This window comes from Sciurus vulgaris (assembly GCF_902686455.1).
Source record: "Sciurus vulgaris genome assembly, chromosome: 8".
NCBI lineage: Eukaryota > Metazoa > Chordata > Mammalia > Rodentia > Sciuridae > Sciurus > Sciurus vulgaris.
The window spans coordinates 131,544,276-131,556,948 of record NC_136468.1 but is presented as its reverse complement, the minus strand read 5'-3'; the positions used below and the strand labels follow the sequence as shown (position 1 = coordinate 131,556,948).

The 12,673-nt window shown below is 55.6% G+C and overlaps 1 protein-coding gene across 3 annotated transcripts in view; it reads right to left on the bottom strand.

The window, feature by feature from the left end:
• MYO18B (myosin XVIIIB) overlaps positions 1-12,673 on the bottom strand; it is a 223,701-nt gene that overhangs the window by 62,973 nt on the left and 148,055 nt on the right. For all 3 annotated transcript variants that reach the window (XM_079151214.1, XM_079151216.1, XM_079151215.1), the window contains exons 35-37: positions 4,314-4,427; positions 2,844-2,960; positions 414-497 (exon numbers count right to left, since the gene is read on the bottom strand). In XM_079151214.1, the coding sequence (XP_079007340.1) occupies positions 414-497; positions 2,844-2,960; positions 4,314-4,427 (315 nt within the window). The remainder of the gene's footprint in view (positions 1-413; positions 498-2,843; positions 2,961-4,313; positions 4,428-12,673) is intronic.

Sequence of the window (12,673 nt, the reverse complement as noted above, 5' to 3'; positions counted from 1 at the left end):
TCACTCTAAGCAGGCACATGCAATAGTTCTGGAAGGACTTTGAAAATTTTGTAGATAGCAGGCCACCAGGTAATGATGGAGAGCAGGGGGCTTTACAGGGACCAAAAAGGGTCACGATCCTGTCTTATACTGACCAACCCCTTTCCTGTGGAGCCATTTCTCAGAGGGACAGGATCCTGTACTGAATATCTGATGATCATCTTCAGAAAAGGCATAGACACAGGCAAGACTGAGTGTGAGCACGTGTCTGTCTGTCTGTCTACCAGGATTGTTCTCAATTCACCTGGCAGATAACTGGGGTGAGTGAGTGAATGAACCCATCCATGAATCAATGAATGACTGACAGGAGGTGAAGCTGAGGGCCCACGGGACCCTCCCCTTCCTGCCCCAATATGGCGGCTCTGGTCACATACCTGCTCTTGAAGCTTGTGCTTTTCCTTCTTGGCTTCCTCCAGTTCTTGCTGTAGTTCTTGGATCTGACCAATGTCAGCAGCAGACTGGTGAGACAAAAATTAAAATGTGGCCACGAGACCATGGGGTTTTCTGGAGCCTACCCCTGAGAATCCCTCTCCCCACCCCAGACGTCCCCATCTCTCGGAGCTTCTGTAGCCATTGCCCCAAAGTCACCTCTCACATCCTCCCCAGCATCCTTCATCTGGGTGTTCACTGAGTCCCCCAGTTATCTCAGTCCTAGCTTTGGTCAACTGTCCAGCACTTGATGATTTGCCTGGAGAGCCCAGACGGAAGTGAGCTGGCCATGGCCTGAGGATTCTCAGGGAGGAGTGTCAGGTAACGGGGATGTTAGACCCGGACACTGGCCTTGGCAAGCCAAGGAACCTCTCTGCACCTCTGTCTCCTCATCTGTAAAATGGGGCGATAGTGTCTCTTTGGACCCTCAGAGATCTGGTCACTCTGGGGTGGTGGAGAATAAAGATCCTTTAAAAGGACAGAGCCCATGACAGAGCTTATATCTCCAAGGAGAGGAATTCCTGAGGCTAAGATGGCCTCTTCACTGCTTATGTAATAATGTACATTTATTATCTAAATTATTTGTAATGGGCATATATACACAAACTGCTCTTGAAATTGAACAAATAAGCTTGCATTTTAGACAAAAATGAGTGATTCACCAACACAGAGGATGTCGTGGGCTCTTTTGTGGCGGTCGTTATACTCTTGGAGATAGCACTGAGTACTTTTTTCTGGGGGGGTGGGTCCTGGGGATTGAACTCAGGGGCACTCAACCACGGAGCCACCTCCCCAGCCCTATTTTGTACTTTATTTAGAGACAGGGTCTTGCTGAGTTGTTTAGGGCCTTGCTGTTGCTGAGGCTGGCTTTGAACTTGTGATCCTCCTGCCTCAGCCTCCTGAGCCACTGGGATGACAGGTGTGTGCAGGCATTTTCATTAGTCCGATTCCTGTTCAGCAGAGATCCCCTCAGATCGAATCCCTACAGGATGCACTTGAACTTGGCCAGTGCTCTCCCCAGGTCTCCTCTGGAGGAACCCTGTGAGCAGGACACCCACTGCTCTGGGAGAAGGCGCTCTCTGGTTTCCCAGATCAGAGAATCTGCAGGGGGTTCCTCCCCACACCACAGCTCCACCCCAAGCCCGGTGTTGCTCCCTGCTGCCACCGTGTCTCCTAAGTGGCTCCTGAGTCCATCTCCTCACCACCCCGCCTGCCTAGAGCAAGCCATGGCGGCCTTTCTCCTGGACAGCAACTGTCATTCATACGGGGCTTTTTATTTAACTTATGCATGTCAGGCACTCTTCTCAGCTGGATGCAAGGTTGAGCAAGGCAGAACACAGCCCTTCCTTATGGAGCTGACCCATTGTGGGTGACAACCTATCTGGTCCTCTCCAATTGCACTTGCCCCTAAAATGTTTGCCAATGGTTTTCATCATCCCCCAAATAAAGCCCAAATATCACAGGCTCTGAGAGTCTCACCTGGCCCTCCCCTCCTGGCCCTGCTAATCTTACCTATGCCACATTCCAGAACTCACTGGATAGATGGATGATTAGGTGGGTGGATGGGTGGGTGGATGGATGGATGGATGGATGGATGGATGATTAGGTAGGTGGATGGGTGGATGGATGGGTGGGTGGGTAGATGGAGGGATAGAAGGGTATGTAGATGACAGAATGGGTGTGTTATGGTTTGGATGTGAGGTGTCCCTCAATAGCTCACATATGAGAAATGCAAGAAGGTGTAGAGGAGACATGATTGGGTCGTGGGAGCCTTAACCCAGTCAGTGGATTAATCCCTGATGGGATTATCTGAGTGGTAACTGAAGGCAAGCAGGGTGCGGCTGGAAGAGGTGGGCAGTGGGGCGTGTGACTTTGGGGTATATATTTGTATCTGGCGAGTGGAGTCTCTCTCTGCCTCTGATCTCTGTGATGTAAGCTGCTTCCCTCTGCCACACTCTTCCGCCATGATGTTCTGCCTCACCTCAGGCCCTGAGGAATGGAGCTGGCTTCTATGGACTGAGACCTTTGAAACCGTGAGCCCTCCAATAAACTTTTCCTCCTCTAAAATTGGTTTTGTCAGGCCTTTTAATCACAGCAGTGAAAAAGCTGACTAAAACAGGGTGGATGGATGGATGGATGGATGGATGGACAGATGGCTGGTGAGTGGGCAGGTGGATGGGCAGGCAGATGTGTAAATAGACTGTTCTTGGAGGCAAGGTCCTCCAGGGGTGCACACGCTATTCAGAGGTGACGGTCTCAAGTCTTCCTATCCTTTCGGTATTTATTCCCCCGAGATCCTAAGACTAGGAAGTGGTGCAACCACAGAACCTTGTCAACGTGCCCCTCCAGCCGGCCCACGAAAGCCCGTCGTCTACCTGAGCGATGAGGTCCTTGTGCTTCTGCATGAGCTCGTTGAGGTCGTCCTGGTCCTCGTCGATGCGCTTCAGGAGGTCCGCCTTCTCGAACTGCAGCCGGTACAGCTGCTCATCCACCTGGCAGGGGGCAGGCCAAGAGCCGGGTGAGGGGAGGGGCGGAGCCTGAGGGGCGGAGCCTGCTCGCCCGCGGGTGCGCCAGGCGAGGGTCACTCACCTGTGGAAGTGGGTGCCAATGCATGGTGCCAGGGCCGTGTGTGTGTGTGTGTGTGTGTGTGCGCGCGCGCGCGCGCACGTGCACACGGCAAGCACCTGTAAATGGGTCGAGGTCTGTGCACCCCCCCACCGGGAATCTGCACGCATGTTTTCAATAAGATTGCACACGTGCCTAAGTGCTACCTGTGATCTCCCTGAGAATAGGGACGTGGCTCTGTGCACAGGTGCATCTCCTGCACTAAGCACCAGGCCTGACAGAGACAGTCGGTGCTCAATAAATGTCTGTTAGGTAGATGGATAAATGTGATTGCATGTTTTCCCTACGGGGACAGTCATTTGGTATGTGTGTCTGGTGATTTTGTATGTGAGCGTGTAAGCACATCCCCGTGTATGTGCATGTGTGTGTGGGCAAGTTCTTAATTTAGTGAAAGAAATATATGTGTGTGTGTGTGTGTATATATATATATATATATATATATATGGCAAAAGAATCAACTGGGACCATGAGATAAACTTTTGCCTATACATCTCCAGCTCTACCTAAACATGAGGGGTTTACACATTGAGTGTAAATTTAAATTAACCCTGTATACCCCTGTATAGGCAGGGCATTTGGAAACGCACACCCAAATTTCAACAATAGTCTAGGCCCACAGCATATGCTCATTTGTCCCCACTCAGTGGTGAGCACACAGTAGGTGCATAATAAATGGCTCTTTTTACAGTAGTGAGAGATGTCCTGGCCTCCACTTATAGGAAAACACATAATAGCACACCATAAGGACCTAGTTCCCTCATGGTGGTAAGCACACAGTAGGGCTACAAACCACTCCTGGTGCCAGAACATCACTGGCACACAAGAAACAGCTGTGCTCCCACTCAGGGCACTGAGCCAACAACAGGTTCATATTGGATGCACCCTGATAGCACTGAGCACACAGTAGGTCCACAACAGGTTTCTCTGCCTACCTTTGCAGATGAGAGCACACAGTTGGCCCTCATAGATGCCTTAGCCTTGATGATGTGCTGTGCACACTAGGATGCCTGCACAGAGTGCTGGGCACCTTGTAGGTCCACAATAAGGGGCACTGAGCACCCAGTGGGTCTACAATGAATGCCTGTTCCTCCAAAGTGGCACCCAATAGGTCCACAGTAAGTGCCCTGTCCCTCTTATGGAGCTGAGCACCCAGCAGGCCCACACTGGCTCCCAGAGGCCTCTGCGGCCCGGGTCTCCACAGCTGCAGGAAGGGACAGTACCAGGCTCTTGCTCCGGGTCATGTTCTCCAGCTCACTGTGCATGTTCTCCAGGTCCGTGGTCAGTGCCTTCTGGGTCTTCAAGGCATCCTCACACTTGGCCTCGCTCTGCTCCAGCTGGACCAGGCAGGGGGTGGAGAGGGAGAGAGAGGGGCCCCTCAAAAGGATGCCCCTTGAGGGTCCGGCCCTCCAGCGTGCAGCCCAGGCCCTCTGGGCAGCAGGACAATGCACAGGCAACCCAGGGGCTTCACGCCTGCTCATCAACATGCAGCTGGGGGAAACGCATGCCTGCTTTGGAGGCACCCAGGCTGGGAGCACGCTCAAGGTCACGGGCACACCCCGCTGCAGTGCCAGGGGCCGCACTCAGCAGACCCACACGCAGAGCCAGGCATGTCACCAGCCGGCCCCTGCCCTTCCTGTGGGGGGCAGGCAGGGGCAGGCAATGGCCACCCCTTGGGAACACAGGGAGGAGGCACGGGATAGTGGGGAAGAGGGTGAGAATCAGGGGAGGCTTCCTGGAGGAGGTGCCTGAGGTCAGTGGGAACCTGCCCAGGGCAAGTGTTCCCCAGGGTTCAGGATTAAAAGGGCGTCCCTAAACTTCTTCAAAGCAGATACCCGGCACAGAAGCACCCATGCAGGTTTCCAGCCCCACTAGGCGCCACGGGCTAAGAGCCCTTGACTGAGAGGCATTCTCTCTCGCCCTTTTCTTTCTCATCCCTGTGCCCAGCTGCACACAGTAGGCCTCCCAATCTAGCCAAGCAGGGCCAGTGGACAGGTACAATGACCCATCTCAGGTGTCAGATGTGTTCGGGTGGAGAAACTCCTATTTGCACACAAACCCTAAATCCAGTCTGCAACTGACTCCTGAACTCCAGAATCTTCCAACAGAAAACACGCTTAGAAATCACCGAAGGAAGACACTTGGGGCTCAGAGAGGGGCGGTGGTTTGCCCACAGTCACACAGCTCTTAGGAACAGAGATGAGACGAATGTTTCCCAGAATAGCATACTGTCTCTAAAAGGATTATGACATTAAGGTCGGCGGTAAGAGGGGAAGGCCATACAGAGTCCTGCTGCAGGGGCAGGCTGATCTCTGATCCCGGAGGCCACTGGGTGAGGGGCCCCCTGACCTGTATAAGGGAGCACCTGAGTCACAGCAGAGGCTGTGCCAAGCACAGCTGGCCAAGCAAGAAGGGACCCCATGGTGGAGCCCGCCTGGGAACATGTTCCTCTCCTTCCAAACCACAGTGTCTTCCTGTGAAGGCCCAGAGCTCAGCCCAGGTGTCAGAGTTACCATGCTAAAGGCTTCAGCGTGAGGGGCGCATTGCAAATACCCCCCATTTCCAGATGAGGAGCGGGCGCTGGGGCCTGGAGCCGGCTCCCCAAGGCTGAGCCCCGCCCTGCTCCGGAGACTTCCAGAAGCTGCACCTCTGGGTCCAGCCCTCCCAATGTCAGGAGCGCAGACAGCCATTACCTTGTCAAGGCTGGGACGACAGTGCGTTCCTGTAGTAGGGACAGTGCAGACGTGGCGGCTCATTTCCCTCAGTGACAGGGGGATGGAGAGAGACTGAGAAAAATGATGTCGCGCAAGGGAGGTAATGAGCATTGTTAGAGCATAATCGACACAGGAAATGTCTTCCAGCAGGAGACTCCTGGCAGATGGTGGGCCTGGCGAGTGGGAAGAGAGGCTCCCCTGCAGGCAGGTGGGCAGAGCCAGCCCCTCCTGGAGTCGCGACCTCTGTCAGGAAAAGCCTTTAAGCTGAGACCTAAAGGAGGCAGAGAACAGCGCCCTGATGGGGCAACAGCCGGTGCAAAGGCCCTGAGGCAGGACAAGGAACAAATGGAGCCTTGAGAAATAGAGAGATTGCCAGTGGGACCAGACAGCTCTACAGAGAGCAGAGAGGAGGGTGCAGAGGAGACTAGGCAGGGGTCACGCTGGGGAGGCATGTGGACAGAGCCGGAAGGCTCAGATGTTACTTGTCTATAACGAAGTCGTTGAGGGTGTCTAAGGAGGTAGATGGCCCAGCCTCTCTCTGCTGGCTGTGGGCTTTAGTGGGACACGAGGGGAACCAGGGCACCCCATTCGGATGCTGCCATGGTCCTCCAGCAAGGAGACCGTGGAGGTGCCCCTACCAGGGTGGCAGCGGGGGAGCCGGAAAGAAATGGAAGGATTGCAGCCAGGCAGGCGGCAGCAGATGGGCCATCCTGGGAAATGACGCCGCGCACTAGCGGGATCCCTCTGCGCGATCCCGCCATCCTCGGAGCCGCTGGGCACCAGAGCCGCTGCGCCTACCCCAGCTCACGGGTGGTCTAGAGTGCAGGATCCAGAGAAGCTCCTTCCTTCGCCGTCCCCCCGGGAGCACGCGGGGGCTGGGGGCCGGCGAACAGCAGCTGGTCCCTGTCCGAGCTTGGGCTGCGCTGCAGACGGGTCGGCTTGGCCCGCAGAGCTGGCCACTCACAGCCCCACCTGCCGCCGCGGCTTGGGGACGGCTCTCAGGCACTGCTTTCCCTGTCCTGCTTCATTAAAGCTGCACCCCAGGAGAAAGCCCTCACGGGGACCCCTCCCGGTAGTCCAGGAAACCGAGGCCCCCGGCAGGGAAGTGCCTCACCCGTCACACAGCCGAGCCCCGCGGGCCGGATGGACCCGAGTCTCCGCAGGGCTCAGCTGCCGGACAGCAGGCGGCTCAGTGGGGAAGCTGCTCAGGCGCCCCGGGGTCTGGACCAGGCGGGGTCTGTAGAAGGAGCCGGCTCAGGCCTCCTCTTCAGGAACCTTCCAGACACCAAGGAGCACATCGCAGAGGGGAGAGGAAGAAGGAGCCAGACCACCAGTTCCAGCACGTCCCATGAGCTTGCTGGCCTTGCCTTCCTCCTCTGGAAAATGGGCTGGTTACATCATGGGGTCTGCACAGGACAGATGTGCGTGTGCGTGCCCGGTGCCTGGCCGTGCCTGGCGTGCTGGAGTCCCTGGCAGTTGCTGCTGCCGTCCTTGTTACCGAGGCCCCAGAGAAGCGAGGGCTGCTCCCCAGGTAGAGACGAACAGGATGGAGCAGCTGAGGTCCCACACGCTGACCGGGACACACTGACCCCCTTAGGGCACCATCCTAAGCTCCTGGTCAGCTGGGATGAGTGGAGGGTGGTCCCTGACCCCAGGGGCAGCCACGTCAAGCACATCTGGATTTTGAAGAATCTGCACGGGCAAGAGCAGAGCCTCCGGGCCCACAGTCTCCGCCAGGCTGCTCCCGGCTGCGGCTCAGAAGCCGCCTTCGTGCCGAGCTTTCAGTCTGGGGAGCGGGAAGAGACACAGGCTGAGGCTGGGGCTCCACTACGGTGGCCTGGGTGACAGCAACTTCCTGTACGTTATTTCCACAGGGAGGCTATTTGGCGGCTTTATGAAGTCGGGTGGCCAGTTGGTCCGGAGGGCTGGGATCAGGTCCTCGGTGGCCGTGACGCTGGCTGGACGCTGCGCTGAGAAGCGCAGTTCCTGGGAGGAGCCACCTCCAGGGAACAGAGGAACAGAACGGCCATGGGCAGGGGCTCTCAGGAAGGGGCCCCAGGTCCCTGCCCACCCCCTGGCAGCCTGCCTGTCATCCAGACCAGGTGACAGCTGACACAGTACACCTGTCGGCTCTGAGTCCCCCTCACGACCCAGGAGCCAGGCCTCTGGGCCCACAGGGAACATCCTGACGCAGGACGCAGAGGCCTAGGCGGGAGGGAGACCCCAAGCTGACCTGCCTCCCACCAGGCAGCGGGGGCGGGACCCCAGGGGCCCCAACGCTCCCAGGTCCCTCAGGGTCCAGGGTTTCTCCTCCTCTTCCAAAGTTTGCATTTTGTGAAATTAGCACAACAGGGGCCCAGGCGTGTGGGTACGAAGCCCCGACACCTTCAGCAGCTGCAGGAGTCCCCCTTACAGGTGCGTCCTTGTAAGGTCGCTCGTGAAATGAGCGAGTCTCACCCAGATCTGCTTCGGTTCTGAAAGGCAGCCGTGGGGACCAGCTTGGCGACATCCTGGTCCCTCAAGACAGGGGCCCGCCCACCCCTTCAGTGGGCACGGTGCCCACTTCCAGTTCTGTTCGAGGAGAACAGCCTTCCAGGTCTCAGCCTCCACTAAGCGTGGCTAAGCTTAGGCAGGAGGCACATGGCCGGGCCCTGACTCTGCCGTGGTCCTGGGAGGCGACGGAGGTCCTGGCAGCCTGGAGTCCACAGGGCAAGATGAGAAGAGTGCCGTCCGGCATCAAAGGCAGAGAGGTTACACTGCCTTCCTTCAACGTGGCCTCCTCTTCTACCATGAGGGGGGACGTGGGATATCAAAGACTTTGGATACCTTTGAATGAAGACTAGGAACAACCCAGAGGTCAAGCAGAATTTGGTTCCACCCCTAGCCCTCTCTCGATGAGTCAATTTGAGTAGGTTTCTCAGCCCCTCTGAGCTTTGGTTTTCCCCATCCACAAAATGGCTGAGAAAATGGTTTACGTTCATTGAGCAGAACTGCCAAGTACAGTTGTATCAGTTGTGCACTGCACAAGTTGGGGGCTGCCAAGCACACGGATTGTGAGGAAGAGCTCTAACTTTGCACCAGGCACTGCCCTGGACCCAAATAAGTGACCAAACTAGGAAACGACCCCAGGCATTCCGGCCACCAGGCTCCCCACTGAGCCTTTCCACCAACGCTCCCTCTGAAACAGTGGGGCATCAGTAGATGCCCTGCTGGGGACTCTGGTTCCGTGGCTCTGCCCACCCACCTTCCTGGTGAGGACTGTCCATCCCCCAAACATCTGCATGATTCTGTCCTCTGACCCCAGGCCACACCCAGAGAAGGGCATGTGAGCCGGCCTAGCCAATCAGAGCGTCCCTCCTGTTGGCCATGGTGGTTGGGTCTGGGTAGTATCATGGTCAACACTGGGTTTTTGCCGGGACTATGGAAGCAAAGCTTTCTCCTTCTAAAGCAGGAAGAAAGGCTGGGGAGTCCATGGGTTCCCTTGCCACCAAGAAGGAAGAGCCTGCTCCGAATACAAACTGGCATTGATGGATTGAGCAAAGAGGTGGCCAGAGACACATTTTTCATGACATGGTTGGAACAGCTAGATCCAGCCAAGCCTGAAGGCAACCTTAGCCTCCAAGATTTTCTGATATTTCTGCCAATAATGACCCCTTTTCTACTCAAATCAGTTTGAACTAGGTTGCTAGAACCCAGGATCCAGGCAGAGGAAGAGTGAGCCATGTAAAGGAAGGACTGTCCACACAGTGGCCGACAGTGAGGGCTCAAATCCTCTGGTGACGGTGTTGGTGCTAGTCTGCCAAAACTCAGATCTAGCCAGGAGTGGTGGCACACACCTGTAATCCCAGTGCCTCGGGAGGCTGAGGCAGGAGAACCGTGAGTTCTCAGCAAAAAGTGAGGCCCAAAGCAACTCAGTGAGACCCTGCCTCTAAATAACATACAGAATAGGGCTAAGGATGTGGCTCAGTGGCTAAGGGCCCCTGAATTCAATCCCCAGTACCCACCTCCCAAAAAGTCAGATCAAAGTAATTCTATCTGAAACTTAGAGATAGAGAAGCGATCATTTATGGTTTACCTATTTTGCAAACAGATCCCTACCCACAGCGGGGCCAATGGTCCCCATTCCCAATTCCTACGTGGGGGAAAGAGGGACAGAGATTTCAACACTCACTGTGTCAGGCTGTGTGTGCTTTTTGCTTTTGTTTTTCATACCCAGGCGGGTGCTATACCACTGAGATAAAACCCAGCCCTTTTTATTCTTATTTGTGAGACAGGGCTTTGCTAAGTTGCTGAGGCTGGCCTCGAATTTGTGGTCCTCCAGCCTCAGCCTCCGCAGTTACAGTTATGGACGGCTGCAGCCAGTGGGCCCCTTGATGCTCATATTGCTATAGCCCATAATAGCCCTGCAAGGAAGAAACCAGTCCTCATCTTTTTATAAACAAGGAAACTGCAATCGGAAGTGATTTGCCTGAGTCCTGATTCCAGCCAGTGAGGCTCTAGACCCCTGCTGTTCCCAGGCCATCTCTGGGCACACAGGCCTCTGGAGCCCAGCCCGTCCCAGACACTGTCTCCGCACACCCGCCTCCTTTCCATTTAGCATGATTGAGATTCCTGTCACATATACGCCGACTGCAAACTGATGAATAGCATCTTTCTCCTATGCGAAGCCATCTGCCCGCTTTAAATACCTGGGTAAAATGTTTGCTTTGGGCTTCCTGGCCTCTACAGGAAGAGGCCAGACCTAAGGAAAGAGTCTGGGAAAGGAAACACGGATATTTAAGCAGAGCCCAAAGAGTCTGGGTTTCTAGGTCTCGTGAACAACTCAGGGGATTTAAAATAACCACATCGCAAATGCCACGAGGAGACAGCGTTCTGGCTAAGAGGCGGGTCTGTGGCCGGCTAATCCTCCACGTTACCTCGGGGCCCTCAGAAGAATCAACAGTCACAGGAAGGTTTTCCTTAAATGGAACCACCCAGAGCTGAGGCTGCAGATGGCCCGACCCTATAAAACCACAGCTTTAAATGCAAACAGAGTAAACCCGTCAGCCTGGGTCCCCCGAGGACTGTGGGAACGATGTCCGAGGACGGCGGTCCCAAAGGAAGATTCCCCCAGGCCATGATGGGGGCTCCCTCCTGCATCCCTGATCCCAAACTATTTGGGCATAAATGAAATATTCTGGAATTTTCCTTCCACTCTGCAAGGGGACTACCGTTTGTTGATATATTCAAACTCACCCTGAATATTTATTTTTCCCATTTTCTTTGGAGTTTAAAAAAAAAAAAAATCACTATGATCGGCAACATCAGTGAACCTACCTTGGCCACCTGGGATTTCTGGAGTCTGCACCCTGAGAGGGCCCACGGTCCTGTGCTGTCTATGTGTCCCCTAAAAGCCCTCTGGGAGGGACTCTGCTGTCAGGCATGTCCCCCCAGCTTCCCTGTGCACTGCCTTGACCCCAGCACCAGGCAGTGTCCAGAGAGTCACTCCAGGGGACAAGCAGGCAGGACCTGCCCACAGGCGGAAATGACCGGATGGGATGAGACCAGAGCCCCGTCCACCAAACCCCAGATGCCCAGAGCTGGGCCAACCTCGGCCGGGCAACGTCAGGGCGGAAGTTGTTCCAAGGAGACTCCCTGAGGTCGGAGAGCTTGGCTGAAAGAAGAGTAAACAGAGCCACCAACACAAGCTAGAAGCCGCCCCCGGGGCTCAAACCCCCTCACGTTATGGAAGAAAGCTCTGGATCCCCAGAGATGGGAGGGCTTTAAGGTTGACTGACAGGCAGCAAAGTGACATCAGGTCCCAGGGCTGAGCTTAAGCCCCCGGTAGGGCCCTGGACTTGCCCTACACGGGGCCACCGCCCCCGCTTACCCAGAAGGGTCGGCTGGCAGGACGCCCTCTGTCCGAACCCTGATTTCAAACTTGGATTCTAAGATGACTAAGATGGACCCATTAGATGAAGCAAGGGCTTCCCTCCAAGAAATGAGGTCCCTAGGAAGACGTCACGGTGAGCCACCCGGGGGTGAACCTCCTGGCCAGACACCCAACTCTCCATTCCAGTCCGCTTTTCTTTGCTGTGGCCAGAAGACGTGGCGAGGACAACTTAGGGGAGGAAGAGTTGATTGGGGCTCAGTTTCAGAGGTTCAGTCCACGGTCAGCCAGGGCCACAGCTCCGGGCAGCTCGTGTCAAGGTAGCCAGGAGGCAGAGAGAGCGCCACTTACCACCAACTTGACCACCATCTCCACCCAGTTAAGCCACATCAGTGGGTTGATCCACCAAGGCGGCCCCACCGCCTCTGAGAATCCCCACGCCGGCTCACACACGCGTTCTGGGGGCGCCCCTCATGTCTGAGCCACCACACTAGCAGAGAGCCTATGTTCAAACTGTCCTCCAAAAGACGAAGAAAAATAAAGAAGACCCAGCAGAAGAATAAGCACGTTTTTACCCTGAGCAGGTAAAAGTCGATACCTGAGTAGCCAAAACGCTTTGGTAAAGGTGTCCTGCCTCCCCAAACTCATCCAGGAAATGCAAACTAGAACCCCAAATACACAGCACCTCCTACAAGTGGCTAAGCTGCAAAGATGGAACTCCCCACCCGGGCCAGGATGCGGAGCCAGCGGGACCCTCGGGGGGTCCGTTCCCAGAGTGTGTCTACCGGCACCTTGGAAAACTGCTGGGCAGAATCAGCTGAGGCCAGATAAAACGTGTCCCGGGGTCCAGAGATTCCACACGACCTACGGAAACGCACCCGTGTGCCCCAACCCTTGGAAAGCCACGTGCAAAAATCGTTCAGAGCGGCGTTGGATGTGCAGTGACCAAACCCGCCAAGACTCGGAGGCCCACCGACCTCACCAAAGACGGGCCGGCTCC